Consider the following 26,596-nt stretch of genomic DNA (forward strand, 5'->3'; position numbering starts at 1 on the left):
AATAGATCTTTTTATATTAGCTTTGACTTTTGAACCACACAAATATTTACATATTTAAAAACTACAAGTCAGAAAAGAAAAAAGCATATTCTAAAATTGAAAAGAAAATGAAACAAAAACAGCCTAGCTCTCTATGAAGCTGACAACAGAAGCACACGGAGAGAAGCCTGGCTCCACATGACTTTAGAGCCTAGTGACCAGACATCCTTAGTGCGTCAGACTGTTAAGGGCAAAGAGGAAAGGCAATTTCAATCAGATTTATTGTTAGAAGTAATATTGGTATTATGATTTCAAAACTTTTAAGTATATTATAGGATAGAGCAGATTAGTATGTTAATGTACCACCAATGTTCAGGCTTAAGAGAAAAAGAGGTACAATATAAGCTCAAGTAAACAAATGCTTTGATTTTTACTTAGAAATACCAATATGGGCCAGGCATGGTGGCTCATGCCTGTAACCCCAGCTCTTTGGGATGCCAAGGCTGGCGGATCACCTGAGTTCGAGACCAGCCTGGCCAACATGGTAAAACCCCATCTCTACTAAAATACAAAAATTAGCTGGGTGTGGTGGCACATGCCCGTAATCTCAGCTACTCAGGAGGTTGAGATATGAGAATCGCTTGAACCCAGGAGGCAGAGGTTGCAGAGAGCTGTGATCGGGCCACTGCACTCCAGCCTGGGAGACAGAGCAAGACTCCCGTCTCAAAAAAAAAAAAAAAAAAAAAAAAGGAAAAAAAAGAAATACCAGCATGGATTCATTCTGAAAACATTTCCTAGATCTGTCTACTGAAATGCCCCAGGAGCATGACAAACCCCTAGCACCCACAGCTTGATTTCTAAACGTCATTCCCCATTACAAGAAACCAGGGCGGCTTGGAGAAATGAATCCAGTGTGGGGGCAAGGACACCCATGGTGAACCCAGGACATTCTGTTGTGCTGGAGGCAAGACTGACTGGGCCACGGCGAGGACCTGAGCTAGCAGGAAGGGGCTGTCACATCAGCTGAGACAACGTGAATGTCAGAAACAATAATGACCATGAACAACTTTAGTATGCTGAATGAATAGAACTATGAATCTATACATACAAAAATATAAAAATCAAAAGCTAAGGCAGCTGGGGCTGGGAAGCACTGCTTCAGGATTCCCAACAGCTTTTCGTCCAGGAGGCCCTTTCCTAGGTGGGAGTCACCACTGTGCAGAGATGCCGTTATATTCATCCCAGTCATGCTCAAAACAGAAAACTGCAAATAACCTGCACACCTAGTGAAACAGGAGCAGCTACATGAAATGCTATGTATCTGTGTACCTGGAATCCAGCACAGCTGGGATACTGAAATACGCGCATGCTTGCTGACAAGGAGACAGGTTTATGACCCTTTGCTGCCGAGTGAAAAGAGCGAGTTCCAGTGACAGCACGTGGAGGGAGCCGCACTTTTGTTTTTAAAATAGGTATGCACATAAGTAAAAATGATGCCTACAAAGACTATTATATTCATATACATCAAAATGAACCTTTTAAAAGTGGAATCCTAATTTTTTTCCTTGGGTTTCAAACCACAGAACAGCTTTCTCTGGGAGACATGTGATCCTGGCACTAGAGAATGGAGCAGCAGAGGAGTCGCCGCTGCCCCTCCAGCCTAAAAGGCACAGCAGTGAGACAGAATAGCAGTGTCACCCAGTGGACACCACTGGGCCTGCTCGAGCTGACCCTTTCTGGCTTGGGGCCCCAGGAGAGAACAGGACTGAAAATGCATCTCTCCAAAGCCCCCATCTCATCCCAACACATGGGGCACAAGGGGCTGGGAAAGGCGTCCTTACCGGCTGCATGGTCCCCCCTGCAATGACCACTGCCCGGCACTCCTTCACCACTTGGGCAAAGTGCACAGCTGGATTCAGGAGCAAAAACTTAAGGGTGCTCTGACTGAGGCTGCCTGGAAAAACAGATAGGTGGAGAGTGAGTGCAAGCCAACAGACACTTCTATTGTCCCACCAAAGGGGGTCCCAGGTGAGTCCAAGTCTGAGGCACAAGTGCTAGTGCTTTCTCTTTAAACACCATTTAATCTCTAGGGCAATCAGCCCACAGAGGTGGACCATACTATCCTCTCCATTTTCTTTTTTTTTTTTTTTTTTTTTGAGATGGGGTCTCAATCTGTTGTCCAGGCTGGAGTGCAGTGGTGCAATCTCGGCTCCCTGCAACCTCTGCCTCCTGGGTTCAAGTGATTTTCCTGTCTCTGCCTCCCAAGTAGCTGGGACTACAGGTGTCCAGCTAATTTTTTGTATTTTTAGTAGAGATGGGGTTTCGCCGTGTTAGCCAGGATGGTCTCAATCTCCTAACCTCGTGATCCGCCCGCCTCGGCCTCCCAAAGTGCTGGGATTACAGGCGTGAGCCACCGCGCCCGGCCTATCCTCTCCATTTTCATACAAGGAAACTGAAGTTGAGAAAGAAAACAGTCCAAATCACAAAGCTCATAGATGACAAAACCATGACCCAAACCAAAGCCCATCTGCCCCACAATGCAAGCTTCCCTAGGACCCTTGCCCGAGAGGACTCCCATCCCAGCCCCTCGATCTCCTCCTGTCCGCCTCCACTGCTTGCCCAGGTCACAGCAGGCCAGTGCCCACTGCACTGCTTCCTCCTAACCCGGAAGTTCCCAGGACGGAAGGAAAGAATCCTTTCACACCGCGGCTCCCTGGCTCAGCTCGGCTCCTTCCTGGGAACTGAACCTGGCCAAGAAGCACCTGATTACCTTGGCGGCTCAGGATGACCCTGCCGTCCTGGTTGGCTGTAGTGAGAGCTGCCAGGAAGCCTTCGATGTGCATCAGTGGGGAAGCTGGTCGCGGGGCGCTAGCCTGACTCTCGTCTGCGGGGGCTGCAGGAGCTGCACAGAGCAGAACGGGCAGGCGGCTTCCTTGCGGTCAGGTCCACATGCAAGGAACCGACGTCCTTGCCCAGGCTTGCAGCTGGCTCTGCTTGCCCACCCCACTGCCTTACCTTCAGTCGTCCTGGGCTGCAGGCTCTGCAGGAATTGCTGAAACCCAGCCAGTCTGGGCTGCTCCCGGGATGAGAGCACTGCTCCATACCGTTCTGTGAATCCAAAGAGCTGGGTGGAATGAGAGCGAGCAGCGGAGAGGAACGAGGAACAGCCGTGAAAGAGAGGCTGGGCGGATCGGAAGCTCTGCCAGGCCCAAGACGCCTGCAGCACATATCCCACCACCCCAGCAAGGCCCACTGCACCAAGGAGGGTGGAGATGAAGGGGACTCCGGAGTTCCCTGAGGGCAGGGGAGGAAAGCATGGCAAGGGCAGGGGGTCGGGGCACAGTTGGGTCACGTTCAGGACCGTAAGACGTGAGCAGTTACCTTTCTGCTGATCATGCTCTTCTCACAGTATCGCTGCACCTGCAAAAACCAAGCCCAGCTGTAGGCATGTGTGCAAACTGAGCAAGCTGTAATCTCCAAAACAAAACAAAACAAAAAATACACAAACCACTTTTACCACCCAGGCAGCACAATGCAGTGCTACCTTCTGAGGCACCCGGAGCCTCCCTGCCAGCAACCCTGTCATCCCCTCTTCGAGGCCACCCCCTCCTCTACTGCCCCTGCCCACAATGCAGTGGCCTCCTCCTTTCGGAAAGGGGAGACCCTCTTTCCAAAAGTGTTTCTCAAGTCTAAGAGTGCTCAGTACAATCTAGGTCCCCTTGGCTTTCCTTCCAGGTGACAGAGTTAAAAAAAGGAACTTCTATGAGCAAAGCCACCAGGTCGGTGCATCCAGTATGTGTGGTTTGGTGCCAGATCTCAGCTGGGGATGCAGAGAGGGGAGTTTGGAGCCTTTAAACTGGTTTCTAAAAAGAGCGACATCCTTCGACGAGGATTCCCTTGATGGTGGGTGATGAGACCCACGGGAAGGAGAGAGAAGGAAAGCAAGATGGGCAGAGGGATGGCGAGGAAGGAGCGCCTGCATCCATGTCCCAGCTGTGGGTGAAGCGCAGTGATGGCAGGACTGTCTGAGGGCTGTTGGGCCTGTCGGCTATCACAGGCATGTGGCAAACAAGGGAAGAAAGGCATCAACGATGACCTGGATCCAGCCTGTCTGGCAGGGATGGTGGCAGTGACAGTGACCCAAATGGGTAATTCAGGGGGAAAGCTGGTTTTAAGAAAAAAAACGCAGGCAGGATGGGATGAATGCGGGGCCCCGACTCAATGTAGCCAGGTTTGGACGCTGTCTCTGCCGTGTGCTATTGGCTCACTTGGGGGAAGACTGTGCTCGCCACCCTCTTGAAGTCACCTCCCTGGGCCTGTTTGCTTTCCTTGCTGGGGCAAAAGGATATCCTAGCTCAGAGCCACAGCACATGGCATGCCGCCTAGAACACAAGCAGAACCCTGTACCCGGGGACAGTCACTGTTGCTGATCTGAGTTACAAAGTTGGGGTTCAGGCGGCAGTGGCCATGTTCCATGTGGGGAGTGCCGGGTATGCAGACCTGGAGTGAGCAGAGGTCTGAGGCTACAACCAGACCCAAGGTCCAAGTGGGAAGACGTGATGAGTTGCACAGAACAAATCAACGTCCTGCTCCTGTCCATAAGCCTGAGAGACTGTGCCAGAGGACGGAGTGAGGCAGCGAGGACCTGGAGTCTCTATCTGTTCTATGAGGCACCAAGTAGTCTCTTCCTCACCCATCCCTGTCGCCCTCACCCTAAAGGAAGATGACTTTTGTCTCGCAGGCATGCTGCGGGTTAAGGGTTATTACATGTCTATGTTTTGCTTTTTCTTCCTTCTATAGTCTTAACATAGTACTCTACCCACAGTGGTAACAGGAAGGAAATTGGATGTGGAATGTGGAAAGGTGGAAACCTCTACCTTGAACAGGTTGATGTTGTCAATCTGGCTCTGGAAGAGAAAATCGTTGATGGTCTTCAGCTCTGTCCCTGAGAGCAAACACACGAAGGGCCTTGGGAGCTTCACCCTGAGCCTTGGGTTTCAGTCCCAGGGTTAAGCTCGGAAGTGGCTCCTATCAGCTCTGGGCCCTCTGAGGGCAACTCTCTTACCTGTCTGTGAGAGGCTCTGTGTATTGGGATTTTGCTTAATGTTCCCTAAAAAAGAGAATGGAAATTGGTCACAATGGTGGTTCTCTGGCCCCTCAACCCTTCCCTATCTTCTCTCCCTCGGCACTGCACGTCAAGTGAGAAGAGCATCCATACTTGAAGGGCTTTGTTTTGTTTTTCGCTATTTATAGCACACAAAGGACCCACCAAGAGGGCCGGTGGGTCCAGGAGCCTCCCACATCTGACTCACGTGCTTCCACATGGAACCCAAAGCCCTGTAAGTTCATGTTTTTCACCCCTTCTCCAGGAGGCCAGGACACAGTGGCCAGACCAATGCATGCAGGGCACGGGACCACACAGGAGCTGCCCAGGCCACATGGGGAGCCTGAGGCAAAGCAGAGCTGGCGGCTCAGAGCAGCAGCACGAGACCAGCTCCCGCTAGAAGCTCCCACAGGCTTTCTGCAGCTTCCACTTCCACAGACGCCTTCCAAGGGGGTGCCCCATCATAAAAGAAGGGGACACGACAGGGTCATGCAAAGAGGCATGGGAGTCAGAGTCAGAAGATCCCAGGCTCCTGTGCTGGGCTTGGGAACCGTAAGCAGCCCTTGCTCTGAGGTCTAATTTATGCGTCATCAACAAGGATTCAAATGCCAGCACTGCTTTCTCACAGGGCACACAAAACCGCATATGCAAGTGCTTCGAACACCCCACAGCACTATGCCCATCACGGAAACACTGTGTGTTCATATGATGCTGTATCCTTACTATCCCCCCAGGGCAGGGCCTGAAATAGAAAGTCCTCAGAACATGGGCAAAGAACCCAAGGGCCTAAAAAAAGCTCAAGTCAGACAACTCAACCAAGCTACAAAGAACAAGAATTTTCTCAATCAATGACCAAGACCCTGCTTTTTTTTTTTTTGAGACGGATTCTCACTCTGTTGCCCAGACTGGAGTGCAGTGACATGATCTCGGCTCACTGCAACCTCTGCCTCCCGGGTTTGAGCAAGCAATTCTCTTGTCTCAGCCTCTGGAACAGCTGGGACTACAGGCCACACCAACACTCCCAGCTAGTTTTTTTTGTATTTTTAGTAGAGATGGGGTTTCACGACGTTGGCCAGGTTGGTCTCAAACTCAGGTGAATCACCTGCCTCAGCCTCCCAAGTGCTAGGATTACAAGCGTGAGCCACCGCGCCTGGGTGACCCTTCTTAAAAACAGAGAATTGAAGCGTCCTGATGGGCAACCAAGGAAAAAGCAGCCCGGCAGGTTGTGCAGACCGAGGGTCAGCAGGGGGATGGGGCTCTCACCCCCCAGCACGGCCACGAATTTCTCCAGCAAATACAGGATCTGCTTCAGGTACATCAGGTTCTTGGCCTTCAAACGCTTCCTGAGAAGAAGCCAATGGACATTAAGCGGTGGTGCCCTGACAGTGACTCGCCCCGCCCGCCCCAGTGGAAGCCTTGTGCCCGGTGCCTCTCAAATTGGGTCACAAGCTACAAATCCTTTCCCAGAGAGCAGGCTGGCCATGGCGCCAGGCCTCAGAGCCAGTGGTCGGTCCCCAGCCTTCCAGGTCTGCGTGCAGCACACACCATGATGGGCCCAGTACATGAATGGCACGCAGCTCCACCCCACCACAGCCCAGGCCAGAGGCGGGAACCAAAGTGCTGCCTCTCTGAGGCCGATGCAGGGGGCTGCCAAGGGACTGTCCCACTACCTCAGAGGGTTACATCTCACCTGTATCGCTCCATGTACTGCAGCAGCTGGGAATGGGCCTGGCAGAGCTGGGGAAAGAACACAAACCAGGCTCTGGGCAAGCAGCCAAGGGCTGAGCTGCTGACATCTTAGATTCGCCTAGAAGATGCTGGCCCTGGACACACAGGAAGCCACCAGAGGGAGGAGAGGGGGCTGGGTGCAGACAAAAGGTATGGGTTTCCACAGCCCTTAGGCTGGTGGGAGCTAAGAGAGAGGGGAAGGAAGGGAAGTTTTCCTCCAGCGTCCACTGTGGGTTAGAGAAAAGCAAGAGGCTGAATCCCTCAAGTACGGAATCCCCTGCTAGTTTCCACCGGGTTGGGAAAAGACCTGGAGTCTACAGAGTGATGGTTCAAGGTCACCATCACATCCTGGCCTCAATTCAACCCAGGCACGGGTCAGCAGAGCTGGTGGGATGTCGTGGGGGGTTTCACAGTCAGAAACCAGTGGGCACACCCCAGCTCCACACTCATGAGCTGCATGACCTTAGGACACAGCTTGACCATGTCTGAATCTCTAAGTTCTCAATGTAAAACAGGAACACCACCCCCATGGCAGAGTTAGCATGAAGACCAGGGACACCTGGTGCCATGCATGGCGCACGACAGGTCGGCAGGAGGAGCCTGCACTGATCTTGAGCATTCCTCAATTCAATTCCCTCCAGGCAACTGCAGTAACGACAACATCCAATCCTGAGGGGACTTCTGCCTCACTCATGCCATCTCCTTGGCTTACAGAGCTGGCTGCTGGCATCCAGGGATGGAGGGACTCGGGAGCATGGGGGCAGGTAAGGTGCAGGGAAATGAGCCACTCTGCCGTAGCGGGGTCCCCAGGATGCAGTGGAAAGCCATGATCAGCCTCCGGTGAGGTCACTGCCTTGACTTATGCACCCTCTAGCAAGCCCCACCTCCGAAGGAATTCTTGGCCCAGGTGTCTGGAGGAACCATGCAAGTCCCTTTACCTCAGGGCGGCCCTGGCCCGGGGAGGGGAGGCCCACACACCTGAGAGCCGCTGACCTCCACGCTGTGCATGCCCGTGATGGTGTCTATCAGGTTGTGCGCTTCGTCGATGATCACCACCTGTGCCTGCAGCCGGATGCCCGCAGCCTGCCGAGTGGCAGCATGCAGCAGCATCTGATAGGGCAGCACCACCAGCTGGGAGGGGAGATGAGGCCACCTGAGCAGGGCGGGGCTCCCCTGCAGGAGCCTTGCCTGCCTGACACTGAGGTCCTGATGTGAGTGCTTCTATTTCCTGCCTGGACTATGTAGCAACATTCGAAAAATAGAGTGTAGCAACGGACAAGCTTTCCTTGAGCTTTAAATGAAACGCCAACATATGAAACACAGGAAACGGGCTGGTCCGACTCCTGAGTAAACCAAGGGCAAGGCTGGGTGAGGGGAACCCCTGCTTAGCCTTGTCCATGTCCTTAAGGTCGCCCCGGAAGCCCCCGAGTTTCTGCAAAACACCTGAAAACCACTGGTGCACCAGGAAGTGGCCCCAGCTTCTGCTCCTGGAGCTACTACTTCCCAGCTGTGTGACTCTGGAAGAGCTGTCTAACCTCTCTGACCCTTGGTTTCCTCATCTGCAAAATAGGGTTGATATATCCAATCTCAAGTGAGGGTTGAGTGGAGCTCGGGTAACAAAAATAAAAGCAACTCTGCAGATCTTTAGGTGTTTGTTGTTAGGAAAGTTTCCAGTTAAAGGAATACTCATATAAAAAGTGAAATACCGGAAAACTGAATGGCTCCATCACTCATGGTTGGTGAGAAAATAAGTCACTTAACTTTTCTGGGCTCCGGTGTCCCCATGCATAGAATTTCACTGGAATACTATTAACATAAAAGCAAAATATGGTCAAAGTGCTTTAAAAATTCAAAAATCATAAAGATTTTGGGGCCATATTAGGATATTTGTGTATAAATGCCTACAGCACTAATCTTGCTCTAAAGGCAAACAGACCGGAGGGAAGGCCTGGGACATCATGGGGCCTGGCAGCTTCCCCCCGTTTCTCTGCCAGCGCCCACACAGCTCAGCAGGTATGCTGGTGAGCATTCAGCTGCGTGCAAAATGGTTACTTAGTTCCCCGAATCTTTTAAAACCTTAAATTTTTTCTGGATTATACAGCATTTTCCACAAGTGATATCCTGTTTCCAAAGTCACTCAAATTAAAGTAGCAAGAAACTAGTGGAACTGCACCCACCAAAGAACCGTGAGATACTATTTTTGATCTGCTACATTAGCAGTTCTTCCTTCTGTTTAAAAATCAAGAGAAGTTGAGGCAGAAAAGACAGTATTCTCACGTGCTTCAAGGTAGGTGTATGTTAGGAAAGCTTTCTGGTAACAAAAATGAAAAATAGGAAAACTGAATGGTTCCATCGCTGACGTGCACCATCACATGATAGGCATGGAAGTTGGGAGCATCACTTGGAAAGCCATCTGTAAACAGATTTAAGTACCGCACTCTTCTCAGCTCCTGGCATCCTCTCCCTGTGGTTTCACTAGGAATGCACATGCTTCCTGGCTCCTAAATACTATCCCCAGTAATGCCAATTGGCTCTGTTGCCTGGAGCCCCCAAGGGATCCCACGCGCCACCTCCAACTCACACATCAGGAAAGAATGGGTTAGGTACTGTCAGTCTGAACACGGTAGGTGGCATCCCCCAAAATACAGTGTGATGAAGACTCCCCTCATGTCCTAGACCACAGTGAGAGCAAGCGCGGCTTTCCGGCCCTGCAGGGCCCTCACCTGGGCTGCAGGGATGGCAAGGCGGCTCCCGTAATAGGGACAGGCCCGGGCCTCCTTCCCAAGGGCCAGCAGCTGCTCAATGTCCTTCACCTCTGCCAGGGCCTCATCCCGGAGGAGGCCCATCTGCTCGTGGTTGTAGAAGGGGCAGGCCGCCTGCTTCTCCTGCCTCCTTCTCTTTGGCTTCTCCTCCTCAGCTCCTTTCTTCTTCTCTGAGGGTGGCACAGGCACCAGGAGAGAAAAGAGAGAGGACAGCAACTGTCCATGGGCCCAACAGAGGGTTCCGTAATGTTAAGACCCACTTCCATGGGGTGGGGTCTATAGGACCCTCCCAAGTACTGCCTACAGTGGTCTCACTGGAACACTAGTAAGGTTTTACTTTTGTTCTCCAGAAAGAGCTTAGAAAATCATCTCCAAACCAGTGATTCCCCGACACTGACCCAGAGACTAGGAACACTTTTTCCCAAGGAGAGGGGCCTCAGGAAGGAACTGGGGTCTCCTCTGCCATACTTCCTATGAAAGATACTTAATGGTCTTCGGTCACTGCCACCCCTGCCTCACTCTCTCCAGACCGCCTGCGGCTACGCCATGGTCCCGATGGCTACCGTGCCTGCTTCTCTGCATGTCCACACAGCGATCGTTGATAAGCTGCACAGAACCTAGGCTTTTCACGTCTTCATTGACACAAAGGTTCTGCAACAAAGGAGAAAGAAAGAGGCAAAGAGATGGTGCCAGCTCAATGACATCTAACCAACACAGGTGGACCTGCCCCGCCTCTCCTTTGCCTTCAGGCGATGGGCCGGCCAGGCCAGGGAGGGGGCTGCTCCTCGCACTGGTCTCCCAGGCCTGGACGAGGACAAAGCCGTGGGGAAAGGAGCAGGATGGCCGCTGGTGGAAACACTGGCCACTGTTTACCTGCCGGGAGCCAAGGGAGACCAGCCGAACATCCTTGCCAAAGGGGCTCTTCTTCACCTCATGCACAAACTGGGCCAGCTGGGAGTGTGTCCGACTACAGTAATAAATCTAGCAGAGAGAAACAAAGGTGCTTCAAAGAGGGAAGCAAAACATCCCACGGCATTCTGTAACATCAAGGCACGCCAGGGCCTGAGAGGCTGAGGGAAAGGGAGTGGCTCCAAATGCACAAAGCTGAGGCAGGACCGTGATGTCCCACATCAGGCATCCATGGAGGGACCCAGGGGTTCCCAAGTCACCCACAGCTCCAGAAGTTCAAGGGAATGCCCCAAAGGCAGCTCCTTCCACGAGTCATATCCAGTCTCTAATCAACCACTTTGGAGGGTTGGCCAATCTTAGCACACGGGTGACCATCTCCCGTTGCAAACAGTCCCCACTTGGGGAGGGTGGGTTGTCGGTGGGGGTGGGTGGGGAGTGTCACACACATCCCCCAAAGGGAGAAAGGAAGGCTGACCAGAATACCCTCTCTCTACTCCTCTAAGGCAACAGTGAAGGGAGGAAACAAGAAAAATACAGAGAAAATACCTACTTCCGACAGAAAACAAAAGTCATAAATCAATGAAACCAAATGGGAGATGTCAGACCACACATAACCCATAGCCCTCCACGCAAATCGGAACACGGACAAGGGGAGAAGCACCCCAAAGGGTAGGACACTCATGTCTGTCCTACCCATACCACCCAGACTTCAGCCCTGAACAGCTGCTCCTCGATGCCCTGGCGTGGCAAGCATGGCCTTGCCCCCGGGAGAGGTCTCCCCAGGCCCCGAACCCGGGAAAGGTCTCCAGGGTCCACTGCAGCTGGCCAAGGGAGCAACTTGGGACCAGGGTTGCATCCGGGAAGCCACAGAGTCCAAGTGCTGGAATCTCCTCTTTTGTGGAGAGAAGGGTGAGAAGCAGCTGAGTGACTCCAGCTTTCTCCCCGGGGGTGCAGGGCCCAGCCCATAGGCCCCAACACAGCACCAGCTGAGGACACTCGTGTTACCTTAGTTACATGTTCTTCCTCCAGGTCATCCTCATCCTCATCCACTCTGTGTGAGACAGAACAGAAAACAGTCTTCTCTCAGCAAACTCAGCAAAGTGCACTGAGCATCTGCTGAGCGCTGGTGATGAGCCCTGGCCATTCCCAGCGATGGGTTCCACCAAGGCAGCAGGTGCTGCTCGCTCAGAAACTCCCCCAGGCAAATGCCAACCCCAGCCTCCCATGGCCACTTAGGTCTGTGGGTGGGGAAATATAAAAAGGAGAAAGGGGCTCAGCACCCCCAACCCAAGTCTTGAGTTGGAAGCCTTGGGGGTCATGGCAGGCTGCTCTCCTCTCTGCCCTCCCTCCGGCAAGCTGGACCCCTCTGAGGTCCCAGGGGGGATATTTGCTCTTCATCACCTCAGGCCTTTGGATGCTCTGTGACTGGAATGCTGTCTCCCCTCACCAGCTCTCAGTCAACTCTAAGATAGCAGCAGAAATGTCACCTCCTCCAAGAAGCCGCCTTTGACCTTCCCCGGTAGGTCTGGCTGCTCTGACACAGATTCATGGCCCCTGCTCTTAACACCTACCTCATTCAAAATCGCTTTCTCTCAGTCTATCTCCCTACAGACTGTCATGTCCACGAGGGAGGACCCAGGTCAGCCTTGATTCTGCTGAGTCCCTGTGGCCTCACCTAGAGCCTGGCATGCGGCAGGAACCCCATGGCCATCTCCTGGATGAAGCCACAACTGACTGACCAAGCGAACAGAGGACGCTCTCACTTATGACCAGTTACACCTCTTCTGTCAGCGCCTCAGTCTGCCCTTTCCAGCAATGCAGGAAGAGCCGATCAGCACTGGGTGTTGGTGGGGAGGCCAGCCCTGCATCCCATGGCCTGAAGCTGAGCCAGCTTTACTAGTCTACACTCCTCAGAAACACAAAACCATCTGACAGGCACACACTACCTATGGGAACATCACACAAAAAGAAAACATTTTTGTTCACCTCGAAATTCCTTTCTAACAAAACAGAACACAATTGCCTTGGGTTATCAGAAGAGTAATTATTACAGGTTTGGCTTCATGGTCACTAAAGGGCAGGCAGCTCTATCTTAAAGGCTTGGATCAATCTTATGCCGCATGCTGGACAAAGCCAGCAGGAGCTCAGTGAGCGGCTGGGTGTGTGAAGAAATGAACAGCAAAAATTTTCTATTCAGAACTCAGGTCCTCTGAGGCTCACGTTATCTCCTGAAATGCGAGGGCATGGGAAGCCCCGGAAGCTGACCTACAGGATCCATGGCTCTTGCCCAGACCTGAAGGAGCACTTTGTTCCTGTAATATTCACCACCTCCACGTCCACTAAAGTTCTCTGCCTTGTCCTCACGGGCTCTAAGGAAGTGGAGAGGGAGCAGAAGCACGACCTTGGAGGCGGGCAGGAAGGGTTCATGGAGCACAAGCTGTTTATGACCCTCTCTCCAGTGAGGCATAAAGCAGCACGGTGGTCTCTGCCCTGGGCAGGGGCAGAAGTCGAGATCCGCATGGGCAGCCTGGAATCACACTACTGGACTGGAACGAGGAAGCATCTGCTCATTCATGTCAACTCGATTTTACTGAGCACACCCCTACGCCAAACGCTGGGTCAGCTCTGGGAACACAAAACTATAAAGACGTGGTTCCTGCCTGAAGCAGCTCGAGCTCAGCCAGGGAGAGGAGGCAACAACAGAAGCACAAGCGGGTGCGTGAGCAAAACAGAGCAGCTGACACCCGAGGCCACCCAGATGACACCTGAGCCAGGCCTTAAAGGAAAGGAAGACATCTGCCAAGGGAGGAAGGAAGGGTGTTTGGCTACAGCACGTTGCATGAGCAAATTCTCGGACAGGACAGAGGACGGCCTGGCACGCTGGAGGAAGGTCAGGGCAGCGGGGAAGCTGGCATCTGGTGGAGGGAGGCTGGAGGTGGCGTCAGAAGGCGCCCTGCAGACAGACCGTGAGGGCCGGGGATGAACCTTCAGGAACATCCACAGGTCTCTGGTCTTGCAGTTACCCTCTGACAGATGCGGTGGCCAGGGGACACACGGGACCCATCACCAGGTGCAGCCCCCCATCCCATCCACATCACCGTTTGGTTTTCCTTGTAGGCAAACACGCTGATTTCACATAGGTGCTATTTGTTTTCATGTCTATTAACTGTCCCCTCCATGTCTTCTTCCCTTCTACGTCCACAGCATCTGGACAATGCCACACCCAGAGCAGACACTCAGGGATGGTGGTGAGGTTCCAGTGTGAATGGGAACAGGGCTGTCACCAGGGATCCTGTGGGCCCGAAACGGCCTGGGTGGCCTGCTCAGGGCTAAGTCACCCAGCAGCTCATGGCTCATCAAGGGGAAACCTCAAGTCTAGACCAACAGAGGCCTTATGGGAGAAGAAAAGCTCAGGCTAAGGACGCCTTGACGGCTGACACCTCACAGGTTACCCAGCGCAGTCAGCTGCCTCAGAGCCTGAGATCTAGAGCCAGGCTGGCCGAGTTCCAGCCCAGCTCTCCACTGTCGAGGCTTGTGGCCTCAGCCAAGGTGTCTCCCCTTGTGGGGCTGCAGCCTCCTTGTGTATAAGGCACAGATCCAAATGTTCCTGCCCTGCCTGAGCTGCCGTGAGGACAGCTGAGAGGACACAGGCCAGGCCAGTGACTGTCCTCACAGCCATTGGCACTCATGGATCCTAGGAAGGACCCGGCTTAGAGCAGAGGGCAGAGGCCACCATGCCTCTCACCAGGTGCTTCACGGCATCTGTGGCATGAGGGAAAGAGCTGTCTTCAAGGGTGTCCCCTGGCCTGGGGCAGGGTAGCGCTGCCACCTCTGTCTCACCCGCTCGCTGCCTTTTTCTCCTCGTCGCTCTCGTATTCGGCAAGGACCAGCTCCTCCTCCCCAGACTCCAGCTGCTCCGGCCGCTCAGCCCCCGGGCCTGTCTCTAGCATCTCTCTGCTGAGGCGGAGGAGATTCTCCGTTTCTTCTTCTTCCTGCCTCTGGACGGGAGGAGTGGAGGTGGGGAGGGAGGAAGAAGTCTCAGCACCAGTACCCGCCTCCCACGTGCCAGAGACAAAGCACACTACGCCCATTCACAGGGGCCTGGCTGCCTGGCTGGAGAGAGGTCTACTCGCAGGATCCACGCCTCAACCACTCACAGCCCAGCTCCTGTACAGGAGCACATAGCCAGTGAGGATCATGGAGGGGAGACTGAGGCCCTGGCCACGCATCCATGAGCCTCCAAGCAGAGCGACCCTGCCTGGACATAATCCTGCCCCCCAAGAAATGAGGCTCACCAGGCGCTTGGCTGCATATTTGAACTGCGCCCTGTGCTGCAGCTGCTGCAGGCGTTCTTCTCGCTGCTTCCTCCTGGCCTGCTCCGCCTAAAGGAGGCAGACATGAAGGAAAATCACCAGGAAGCCCCTAACCAGGCCTCTCCTAAGGAGTCTGGACGGCTCAGCCCGGCGCCTCCTCACCTGGGGCAGCTCTCCTTCCCCAACCAGCACTCAAGGGCTGCCGCATCCCCCACCAGGACCTCAATCCCGCAGGTCCCAGCCTCGCTGCTCACTGCGCAAGGCTGCACACTCCTCCCAAAGCCACACGCTCTCCATCAGATCCATTTGCAGCCACTGAACCACGTTGCCAATGGCAATGAACAGGTCCTTTCCCAGGTGAGTAATAAATGGGAACCGACAGTTCGTTATGTGGAGAAGGCCTGCTGACCTCCAGCTCAAAAAAGATAGCACCAGGGCAGCACCGTCGACCCAAGGAGCTGATGAAGAGCTGAGAGGCACGGCAACGGCAGAGGAACACACACTACCTGATTCTCGGAATCGCCCCAGAACAATCGCTGAAGCCATGTTTCCTCCATCACTCCCACTTCGGGATACCCCTGGTCTCACCTTTAGTCGATCCACCAGGTCCCTCTCTTCTTTCTTCTGCACAAACTGAGTCACCCAGGCCGGCTCTCCAGCAGGCCTCGGGGTGGCTGCGGCCCCTTTGCAGGAAGACGACAGACACAGGGATTCATCTTTCTCATCATGTAAGGGGCCAGTTCCAGTTTCAAGGAGTCGTGCCTCTTCCTCATGCTTCTTCTGTTCAAAGTCACGGAGCCAGGAGAGGGCTCCACAAATAAGACTTAAGGACTTTCCCTGCAGAAAGAAAAATGATCTTCAGAAACAGGAAAACAACAAAGCTTCCCACATGACCTTTCCCCATTTTACTAAAAGCTTGAAAGAAGGTCTGGCTGTACATATGAGAGGATGCTCTAAGACCAGCCTAGGAAAGGAAAGGAAAGGAAGGAAATTAGCATTAGAATAGCCAGGAAAAACAGAAAAGAAGGAAGAAACGAAAATTGGGCCCAAGAAGCAGGAAGGAGCTTCTTTAATTATCCAGCTTACTGTTCTGAAAACAAATTTAAAGCAGTTTATCAGATTATATGTAAATATCACACAAAATTAGAAGCTGAGACATTAGACAAAAAGCCCCCCAAAAGAATTAAGGCCCCCAAATGCTAAGCAAGAAATCCCATGCACTTGCCAACGTGGAGCCTAGCAGCCACTCAGCCTTCATGCAGATGCAGGATGATGAGTCACGAGGGCCAGGGTTTACATGTTTTTTTATTTTTTTATTTTTTAAAGCAAACTAATCACTCTAGAGGACACCACTCTCTCTGTCTGTTTTTGAGAGGAGGTCTTGCTATGTTGCCCAGGCTGGTATGGAACTCCTGGGCTCACACAATTCTCTGGCCTCAGCCTCCCAAGTGGCTGGGACTACAGGTGTGCGCCTCTGCACACAGACTGGAAAACACTACTCTTGACTTAAGACCAGAATTTTCTGTGAGCCTGATTGAATTGTATTCCTCCAAATTCCTATGTTGAAGTCCTAACCCCCAGTGTCTCAGAATGTGGCCTTATCTGGAAATAGGACCATCGCAAATGTAATCAGTTAAGATGAGACTACTGGGACGGGCCCCAGCCTGAAGGGCGAATATCCTTATTAGAAAGGGGACACGTGGATGCAGACATGCGCAGAAGGCAGGCGATGTGACGACACCCAAGAAGACGCCACCTATAAGCCAAGGAAAAGGGGCCTGAAGAGATCTTTGCCTTGCGACCCTCAGAAGGGCCCAGGCACGCGGACACCTTGATCTCAGCCCCCAGCCTCCAGCGCTGCGGGACATCAGTTTCTGTTGTTTAAGCCCCAGTGTGTGAAGCTTCCCTCCGGCAGCTCCAGGGAACCAATACAGTTCTTCCAGAGAGGACCCTTCAGGGAGCACCACAAGGAGGTGGCCCTGGTGTCCACAGGGGGACTCAGCTCAGGGGAGTCTCTGGAGGAGTCCATGCCTTCTGCTGCAGGCAGTCAGCTCTTCCAGCCTGCTGAACCCGGAGGGGTTCTCAGAGTATCCGGGGCGGGGTGAAATACCTGGTTTGACCAGGGTTGGGGCAGCAGCGCAGCACAGGAGTCAGAGCCTCAAACTCCACAGCCAGGCGCCAGGGTTCCAGCTGCCTCCCCAACCTGCAGCTCTGTGGCTCAGGCTGGCCTCACTACGCTTGTTTCCACGAGTGCAGAAATGGGAATGGCAACAGTAGCACCCTCCTCATAGAAATGGTGCAAGCAGGACATGGTGCAAGTAGCACCCTCCTCATAGAAATGGTGCAAGCAGGACACATGAAAGGCCAAATCCTCTGGATTAGAGGATTGCCTGGCAAATAACAAGTGAGCGGTTGGAGTGAGCTAACTTTTTGCTATCATTAAGTAATAATAATACAATTATTAATAGCATTATTCTGGGATATGGGATCTATTAGTTTTCATCAGAATCTTGAAGGGCCCTGGGATAGGATAGAATGACACTGTTGACAAATGGATGGATCCCATATTTTTACAAAAGCCCCGTATGTACCATTTCCCTCAGCTTTTGACAGAAAGTAAACGGCAGAGAGTTCCAGGCGGCACTTCCCAGCAGCACCTGGGGGGCGGCTCTTCCGTGCTGCCTGTGACATTGGAAGCAGTCAGCTTCAGCTGTCACTGGGCCGGGAGACACAATGGTTAGAAAGCCAGTGCCCTCCATCTGAAAGTGAGCTGAGGAAGTTCCTGAGGGCATGGTCAAAGTTATCTTTCAAAAACAACCGTGGGTACACTCCGGCACAACAACAAAAGAATAACTGAGGCCCATCGTTTTCTACATCCAGTAATGAGACCACAAAACTTTGAGATTGGAAAATGTTAAAAGGATGCATAACCAAAGGCTCACCTTCCTGGGGTATCGTCCCAGATAACACAGTTAAATGATTTATGCCAAGATAAGCAAATTCATTCACTCTGAACACCTGCTGGTTGTAGCAAGCATGGGGCTCAGAGCTGAGGACACAAAGGTGCAGAGCCCCTAGTAAGAGGCCACAGGCCCACATGTAACATACAATTCGAGGGCATCAGAGATCCCTGCAAAGCATGCACTCCAGGTTCGAGGACTCCCAGAACTGCGGTGTTACACAAGGCACAGCACACACCAAGTTGTAATGGTGACTCCACTTCATAGAGCGATACACGGCTTAAAAGGTGACTATCAAGGATAAACAGTATCTCAGGCAGCTAAGGTGGGGGCACCTGTGCATCCAAGGCGGGGAAGGGCATGGTAGGTACAACAGGTAACAAAAACCCCACTCAGGGTGTCCTACAGCATGGCTGCTCCTGTGGCCTGCAGGACACCCAGGACAGGAGAAAACACTCTATTCAGAAGATGATTTAGAAGACAGAAGAATGTCAAAGGTCATAAAGCCACAGGGTATGTTCCCAGAGAGTGCACACAAGATGAGGCTATAGAACCAGAAACATCGACAATTAAAGACTGAGCAGAGGAAGAGGACGCGGAAGCCTGGAGTGCAGAAGACTGAGATGGAAAGATCTGAGAGGCAGAAGATGGGTTGTCAGGCTAACCAAGGTGAAAGGGGTCAGGTGCAGTGGCTCATGCCTGTAATCCCAGCACTATGGGAGGGCAGGAGGACTGCTTGAGCCTGGGGGTTTAAGACCACCGGCCTGAGCAGCATAGTGAGATCTCATTTCTACAAATTAAAAAATTAGCCAGGTGTGATGGTGCACACCTATAGTCCCAGCTGCTCAGGAAGCTGAGGTGGGAGGATCACTTGACACCAGAAGGTCGAATGATCCATGCAGTGGACCATGATCTTAACACTGCACTCTGCCCTGGGCAGCAGAGCGACACCCTGTCTCTAAAATGAAAATAAACAAGGCAGAATGAACATGCACTCAACTGTGTTCCAAAGCACACTAAAATTAACCAAAGTAATATGGAGGCTTACACTCACAAAAAGAAAGTGGAAGGAGTAATATGTTTTAGGAGAGAGGGAAAGAAGACAGAGACAACGAAGTGATTCGACAGAGACACTCAAGCCCAAGTGTCCCCAGAGATCTCCCCTATTCACTCTCAGAAAGACTCAGGAAGTGATAGGAAAGGCAGGTCACTGAAAACAAAGGGACGGATTGAAATTCTTTTCAAGAACAATTAGATCCCCAGGTTGCAATCCCTGCTCCTGCTCCTCGAAGAAGACAGGAAGTGGGCTCTCTGTGGAAGCTGAGCTAGGAGAGCCCTGGAGGCAACAGGCAGAGTGAGGAGGCAAGGGGGAAGGGGAGGAGGGCCAGGCTGAAAGCAGGCACTGAGGGGGACTCTCCACCTGGAGCCTCTTCCCCAGACCACCTCTAGGAAGACTGGCTGTCAGATTTCAGCCCTTGTACCCGCTGGGCCAGAGCGTAGAGGCACCTGCTCTGGAGAGACCGAAGACTCTAGGGAAAATCCCACAGACGTGCTGGCAACTGGAGGCCCCCAACAAAGGAGCCCAGCCTGGCAGCCACAGCCAGCCTGCCCTGCAGACTCAGTCTTTCTGTACCCTGCTCTTCAGCACACACAGGCAGTCCAGGGCCGCCAGACGTTCGAGGAAAGCCTCCAAATGGACATACACCCTGCTGTGGTGTGGGTGCGGTTGTCTGTCCCAGCAACACTCATGCTGAAATCTGTCAAGTCGGTCTGAGGAGCAACTAATTCAAATGACAGGGAAAGGATAGAGAATAAAGGATAGAGGAGGGCTCCAAGGTAAAAATGGAATTGGTCATCTGCTGTGGACTAAATTGTATCCCCACCAAAATGCATGTTAAAAAAATGTTTGCAAAGAACAAAAACAAAAGAAGCTGTGTATGGTGGTGTGCACCCGTAATCTCGGATCTTGCCAGCCACTAGCTACTCTAAAGGCTGAGAGGCGAGGATCACCTGAGTTCGAGACCAGCCTGGGCCACACAGTGAGACTCCCCATCTTAACAAACATATGTTGAAATCCCAACCCTGCCACGGGACTATACTACAGATCTGGCCTTTAAGGGTATGGGAGGTCATAAGGGAGCAGCAGTAAGGGAGCAGCCCTTGTCCTCATAAAAGAGAAAGACACCAAAGATCTGTTTTTCTCCTCCTCTTTTTAGCTTGTTCCACAGCAAGAAGGCAGCCATCTGCAAGCCGGGAAGAGACCCCCTCCCCAGAACCAGAACCCTGCCAGAACCTTGATCTTCAACTTTCCAGCCTCCAGAATGGTGAGAAATAAATTCCTGTTAAGTCACCCGGTCTATGGTATTTTACTATGGCAGTCCTGGCCGACTAAGACAGGAATTTTCTGTATGGAAAATTGTATTGAGAGGCCATGGGATGATGTGGGAGGAACTGGCATAGGTATATTAAAAACTGAACTAACTTTAAAAAGGCACTTATTAACTCTGAAAAAACAGAGTATTAAGACATATTGTTGAAGACAAAATTATGCTCAAAATGTACACTGAAACTTAGAATTATATTTGAAGGATGGGGAAAGAGAGGGAAAAGAGTTTGTAAGGAAGCCGTCTCATCTACCATAATAGGAAGGCACCAATGACTTCAGCCTAATTTTTCTCAGATCATGGAGCTATGTTTAAGACTTCAGGCCAGGCACGGTGGCTCACGCCTGTAATCCTAGCACTTTGGGAGGCCGAGGTGGGTGGATCACAAGGTCAGGAGATAGAGATCATCCTGGCTAACACAGTGAAACCCTGTCTCTATTAAAAATACACAAAAAAAAATTAGCCGGGCTTGGTGGCAGCGCCTGTAGTCCCAGCTACTTGGGGAGCTGAGGCAGGAGAATGGCGTGAACCCAGGAGGCAGAGATTGCAGTGAGCCGAGATTGCGCCACTTCACTCCAGCCTGGGCGACAGAGCAAGACTCTATCTCAAAAAAAAAAAAAAAAAAAAAAAAAAAAAAAAAAAAAAAAAGGCTTTAATAGAGGAAGTGACTATTACCCAGAAAGACAAACTGAGACTACTCTGCCCAACTTCAAACTATGAACATCTCTAGACAGGCAAACAGGAAAAGCTAGCATGGCTGCCGTTACGTTGTCTTTATCAGTATCTCTCACTATTCATACTCACAGTGCCAGTTGGACTCTCAAATATCCCAATCTTGCCAGCCTCCAAAACCCGGTAAAGCTCTGCCATGAAGTCTTCCTGGATGGAATAGGGCGTGAAGGGAAAAGGAAAATGGATGGTACCAACTTTCTGTGTTTCATTAGCCATGGACCTAGGAAAAATAAATATAACATGTTAAGCTCTCTCATGGTCCAGGAAGAAGTGGCTTGAAATCTGCAGCAGTATCTAAGAGCAGTTTCCACACTTGTTACCAAATTTCTCCTTGGGTTGTACATTTTTCTGGGAAGCAGAGACCTTGTTCTTTCCATCCTTCGCAGGTCCGCATGAGGCCATACCAGAATCATGCAATCCACCTAGCGACATGTAACGAACGACTCTAGCAGAATGCAGACCAGGAAAGCCCCTAAACCGAATCTCCCCTGCCATTTCACCATGGCTCCGACACCTTCCTAATGCCTCTACAAAAGGCTTAGAGCTCTCTTCTCAAAGACAAGCACCCCTAGGATCTAGGGTGTTGCTTATAATTACTTTCTTCTCCCAATTCTCTGCAATGCATTCACAAGCCGAAGTTACTTCACTTTATCCCGTTGTGAGGTCCTGGAAAATCATGACTCACAGGCAGAGGACCACGAACACAGCTTGTTTGGATGGCACAAGTTAACATACACATCCTTATAAGTATCTTTAGTTTGCTTCTTAGTTCATCCTAGCCTCCATTTCCAGCACCAGCCAGAGCTGCCTCCTACTAATTTTTCTGGCCTCAAGACGTATGAACTTTCTGTTTGGCTCCAGACAGGAGAGCTCTCTTCACATCACGGAGCTCTGGCTGGAACAGCTTCCCAGTACTGAGACCAGGCATTTCTCTTTCCTTACTAGGCTAAGGGCTAAGAAAAACTCTGCTCCACATTGACGTCATCTTTTTTTCCTCCTCTTCTGAATCTAATTATCTCTGAGATAGTGTTTACCTCTCCTCTCTTCCTTGAATCACCATCTGGAGGCCTGACTCTTCCATCCTGGTTCCCATACCTCTCTCTTTGGAATTCGCTTCTCCAAGCTATTTGCCAGGTCTGTCTCTTCTAAGCACAAATGTTAGTAAGTCCCAAACCTATTTTACTAATATTAATAGATCGAGAGCCCATCTTTGTAACTTTGGCCTCAACAAGAGTAGTGATAGTGTCACTGTATTTACGAGGGGAAAGGTAGTTGCCACGATGCTCTTCGGTTTACGGGCAATTAACACCACTACAGATTGGTGGCAATTTATGGATTTGCACAAGAAGAGAGAACTCACAGAACTAGCACTATTTTAAGCTCTGTCTTTACAGATGTGCATCTGGCTGTTTTGTCAGACATTCTGGGGACAAGAAAAAATGAAAAAAGAAAAACATGACTACAGAGGTAGAAGAATAATTACAAGAAGGGTAATTAAAAAACACTATGACAATTCAATCCTGAGAGAGGGGTATGGACTAAAAAAGCTTTAACACATGAAGGAAGGGGAAGAACGGTACCTAATAAATTTTGAGGATCTGCTATGTGTTAAACACTCTACAGGGTCTTTTGCTTTTCTTATCTCATTTAATATGGCCAGGCACGGTGGCTCAAGCCTGTAATCCCAGCTCTTTGGGAGGCCGAGACGGGCGGGTCACGAGGTCAGAAGATCGAGACCATCCTGGCTAACACGGTGAAACCCCGTCTCTACTAAAAAATACAAAAAACTAGCTGGGCGTGGTGGCGGGCGCCTGTAGTCCCAGCTACTCAGGAGGCTGAGACAGGAGAATGGCCCGAACCCGGGAGGCAGAGCTTGCAGTGAGCTGAGATCCGGCCACTGCACTCCAGCCTGGGCGACAGAGCGAGACTCCGTCTCAAAAAAAAAAAAAAAAAAAAAAAAATCTGTACAACACTATAAGGATACAGCTATCGGATACTGATTCTTATAGAAATTAATTGCTCAAAGTCACAGCTAAAAAGTGGAAAACCAGGGATTCGAATCCAGGTCCAAATGACTGTGCTTTAGTGAAGCTCATCCGGTTGCAAGAGATATCCAGCGTAAGTAAAGGGAGGCTCACTGAAAGGAGGTTCACAAACTGAGAGTAAGAATTGAAACTATCTGGGAAAGCCAAAAACAGAAGCAGACTAAAGCGGCAAGGGAGCTCAGACTTCAAGACAGCTCCAGAACGTCACCAGCAACACACACCCACGGGGTTCACTCTCCTGCTCAGCCGGGTGCCGGACACGCCACAATCTCACTCCCTCGGCGCACTCGGTTTCTGCTTACCCCACACTGGAGCTTGCACGTGGCCTCGTCAGCCCCTGGACCTTTCAGCTTCGGCTCCCACTGCCAAATAAAAAGTCTTGGTGTCTCCCTGTTCTGAATCCCAAGAGAAAAAGTTGACCAGCAGCTCCTCTCAAGACAGAACACTGGTCAGCCTGATACCGGTCAGGCTCCCGGCCTCATCTACTCAGCTCGGGTCTTGCACTTGCTGCTCCCCTTGGCCTGGAAAAGGAGGAGTCCTCAATATCCAGGCCTCGGCTCAGGCTCACCTCCTCAGAGAAGGCTCTCCGGCTGTCTGGCCACTGGACAGGGGTCAAACACCACCCCCACTCCTCAACCCCTAGCTTGCTCTAAGTCACTTTTAAAAAATCACATTACTCTGTATTTAACTTACTCATAGCTCTTAGCACCATCTGAACCTATTTATTCTTCTTTACTGGAATATAAGTTCCATAAATAGAGGAACCTTGTCTGTCTTGTTCTTCTCTGGCTCCAGGACTCAGAATGAGGTGCTTCAACACCTCATAGGCATTCAACAAAAATGTGATGAACGAATGAGTAGCCAGCCAGACATGCGGGCTGTATAAGTAAAGGTTTCTGTTCCAAGGCTGGGTAATGGAGGTCCCACGACTTCAATACCTATCTAGTTAAATGGCCAGTTCTTTAATGGTTTCGAACCGTTTTCACCTAACCCCACAACAACCCTGTGTGGTCAGTATTTTTATAAGCTCTATTTTATAAAGAAAGAAACTGAGACGCAGTAAACTTAAGTGACTAGCCCAAGGTCACTCAGCAAGTGCTTGAACTCAGGATTTGAACCACATCTGCCAGACGGCCATGGCACCTGAAGCTTTGTATCTCCTCACTTTTCCTCCCACCAGGGTAAGTGGGATAAAAAAGGCAGACTTGGCCACCAAACTCTAGAATGACAATACTAAACAATACAGAAGAAACATTAAGTATTATTTCATTTCCCCGTCAGTGGTAATTATAGATCTCATTATTCCAGAAGCAGCACAGGCTAAATCATAGAGGTTTAGATAAATCTGAGTAAAACGGATTCACTAAGCCAGATTAAAAACATTTGCAGTGACTTGTTCAGCCCTCTTCAGGTTGGCTGTGTGGACGGAGGACAACCATCACCTCCCTGTGCCAAGGCACACACCAGGACAGCAAATCTCATGCTCATTAAACGAGGTAAGAGTTGTGAAAGCACTTCAGGAACATATTGGTTCTTTTCTTTATTTTTTTTTTGAGACGGAGTCTTGCTCTGTCGCCCAGGCTGGTGTGCAGGGGCATGACCTCGGCTCACTGCAAGCTCCGCCTCCCGGGTTTACGCCATTCTCCTGCCTCAGCCTCCGGAGTAGCTGGGACTACCACGCCCGGCTAATTTTTTTGTATTTTTAGTAGGGACGGGGTTTCACCGGGTTAGCCAGAATGGTCTTGATCTCCTGACCTCGTGATCCACCCGCCTCAGCCTCCCAAAGTGCTGGGATTACAGGCGTGAGCCATCGCGCCCGGCCCATGTCAGTTCTTAAAGTGTTCATTTTCTTCGGTCCCCAATTATCACTCATTACTGAGTACAGACTATTGCTATGGGCTCAATTGTGTCCTCCCCACACTGATCTTGGACGTCCCAAACCTCTGGGACTGTGAGCAAACACATTTCTGTGTCGAAGCCACCCAGTTTATGGTCTTTTGTTATGGCAGCCGGGGCTGACCAGGACAACTATGTGGCAGGTACTACCTACCATATGGCCATAAAATGTTTTAACTTCACACACCTGGAAAGCACCACAGCCCCAAGAGAAAAGCTTTTCCGCACTGTTGTTAAGCCAGGGCCACACACTGCAGTGCTGTGGTGCTCCACCAGCTGGAGGATGGCCTGGCCCATAAAACCCACATTCCCATCTTGCTCTGGCCCTGTCTCCCCTCCCACCTGCATCCTGAGCTTGCACCCTGTGTGGAACCCAACCAGCGGCTTATGAGCATTTAAGTCCACGTTTATGACACTTCCGTCAACAATCTGGTCAACTGCACTCATCCCTGGCCTCTGTACTGTACCCTGCTCCGCCTCAATTCCGGCCCTAAGGGAAGCTAGAGCCATGGAGCCCTTAACTTTATCGGCTCTGGGCTCAGATTGCCAAGTTTAGGATCCCAGCTGTATCCTTGCTAAAGTTAGTATCTCTGGGACTCAGTTTCTGCATCTGTAAGAGACAAGTGGGTCACAGTGCTCTCTCACTGCTGCAGTGTCTTATATACGTAAGATAATCCATGAAAAGCTCAACATAGCTGGGCCAAATGTAAGACCCAGACGCGCGGCTGCTGTAAATACCGACTCCTGCGCACCGCCCAGTTCCACCGCAGGCACAACTTTCGCAGGCCTGCCCAGTCTCCGCACAGGGTTCCCGCCTGTCAATCACGCTGGCCCCGCCCTCCACTTCCGGAATGATTTCCCGCTCGGGACTGGCCACCCACCTTTGCATACAGGGGTCCCGCGCCGGAACAGATACCTAGTTTGCGATTTCACCAGAGTCGCCCTTCCTTGTCCCGCTGCTCCTCGTCCTCAGCTCTGCCGCCACACAGCACTGCGCTCACCTTCTTCGCCGGAAGAATTGCTACGCTGAAAGCCAGGCCCAGGGAATCATGGCAAACGCCGCTGCATTTGAAACTCGCGGCTCCCTTCAATGAAAGGCTGCCGGAACAACCTCCGCCGCTGCGCATGCGCACTCCAGGACGCGCGCGAACACGCAGCTGCCGTAATCTGGAGGGGGCGTGGTTTGCGCGCTCCGGAACTTGGAGCTCACCTCAGGGTTCGGTGCCTCCTCCCGCTGCTTTCCGCCCGCTGCGGGCTGTGTGATTAATCCCCGCCGATTAGCGCCAGTTGTACGAAGCGCTGGACGCTTGCCTGACCAGATGAAACATCAGCCGATGTTCCAACGCCCAGGGACGGGCGCTGTCCCCGAAACGGGAAACCTGTCTTCTGGTCCTGGCTCTAGTCGGCCTCTGGAGATCCGCAGCTCGGTTATTTTACCTCTGAAACGGACGACACCTGCACTGCGTATCCCAGCGGCTCTTCCACGCGAAGAGACAGTGTCAGTGAAAGGCCGTCTAGATGACGAATTGATGAAATCGTTTCTGCCCCGTGCGGGGCACGACCTTGCAGAGAGCCCGGAAGACCCAGCCCTGCCTAGAGCTTACCTGCTAATTAGGAGGACAACGCATCACCTCACCTCCCTGGACTTTGCTTCTCCTTTATTCAGTGAGGGATTGGACTAGCTGGTCCTTAAGAACTTTTCAGAAAGTCTGGTTCTGGCAGATGATCAATGGGAGCATCTCTTGCTACGGGCTTTCCTGGAATGACAGGTAATTGGTGCGCCT

The 26,596-nt window shown here is 51.6% G+C and overlaps 2 protein-coding genes and 1 long non-coding RNA gene across 14 annotated transcripts in view; 2 read left to right on the top strand and 1 right to left on the bottom strand.

Moving 5' to 3' along the window:
• Positions 1-25,979, bottom strand: part of DDX11 (DEAD/H-box helicase 11) — a 33,186-nt gene extending 7,207 nt beyond the window's left edge. For 4 of the 12 annotated variants that reach the window (XM_077953580.1, XM_077953586.1, XM_077953585.1 and 1 more), the window contains exons 1-18: positions 21,192-21,805; positions 20,944-21,091; positions 15,384-15,632; positions 14,778-14,864; positions 14,323-14,480; positions 11,488-11,533; positions 10,447-10,554; positions 10,137-10,224; positions 9,535-9,743; positions 7,790-7,942; positions 6,774-6,820; positions 6,347-6,426; positions 5,045-5,089; positions 4,857-4,924; positions 3,361-3,399; positions 2,995-3,103; positions 2,750-2,881; positions 1,821-1,933 (exon numbers count right to left, since the gene is read on the bottom strand). In XM_077953580.1, the coding sequence (XP_077809706.1) occupies positions 1,821-1,933; positions 2,750-2,881; positions 2,995-3,103; positions 3,361-3,399; positions 4,857-4,924; positions 5,045-5,089; positions 6,347-6,426; positions 6,774-6,820; positions 7,790-7,942; positions 9,535-9,743; positions 10,137-10,224; positions 10,447-10,554; positions 11,488-11,533; positions 14,323-14,480; positions 14,778-14,864; positions 15,384-15,632; positions 20,944-21,091; positions 21,192-21,265 (1,953 nt within the window). In that variant the 5' untranslated portion in view covers positions 21,266-21,805. Of the gene's footprint in view, positions 1-1,820; positions 1,934-2,749; positions 2,882-2,994; positions 3,104-3,360; positions 3,400-4,856; positions 4,925-5,044; positions 5,090-6,346; positions 6,427-6,773; positions 6,821-7,789; positions 7,943-9,534; positions 9,744-10,136; positions 10,225-10,446; positions 10,555-11,487; positions 11,534-14,322; positions 14,481-14,777; positions 14,865-15,383; positions 15,633-20,943; positions 21,092-21,191; positions 21,809-23,218; positions 23,279-25,693 lie in introns of those variants that run through there. The other 8 variants (XM_077953582.1, XM_028829246.2, XM_001114510.5 and 5 more) reach the window with 5 other exon arrangements.
• On the top strand, positions 19,977-22,487 carry LOC144332785 (uncharacterized). The gene is made up of 2 exons (XR_013400885.1): positions 19,977-20,079; positions 22,266-22,487. It is a non-coding gene; the product is annotated as an uncharacterized LOC144332785 (long non-coding RNA).
• Positions 25,977-26,596, top strand: part of LOC722294 (ovostatin-like) — a 149,865-nt gene continuing 149,245 nt past the window's right edge. Inside the window, exon 1 of the mRNA XM_015151045.3 lies at positions 25,977-26,581. Within this exon, the coding sequence (XP_015006531.3) occupies positions 26,535-26,581 (47 nt within the window). The 5' untranslated portion in view covers positions 25,977-26,534. The remainder of the gene's footprint in view (positions 26,582-26,596) is intronic.

The sequence above is a fragment of the Macaca mulatta genome, chromosome 11 (assembly GCF_049350105.2).
Source record: "Macaca mulatta isolate MMU2019108-1 chromosome 11, T2T-MMU8v2.0, whole genome shotgun sequence".
NCBI classification, from domain to species: domain Eukaryota; kingdom Metazoa; phylum Chordata; class Mammalia; order Primates; family Cercopithecidae; genus Macaca; species Macaca mulatta.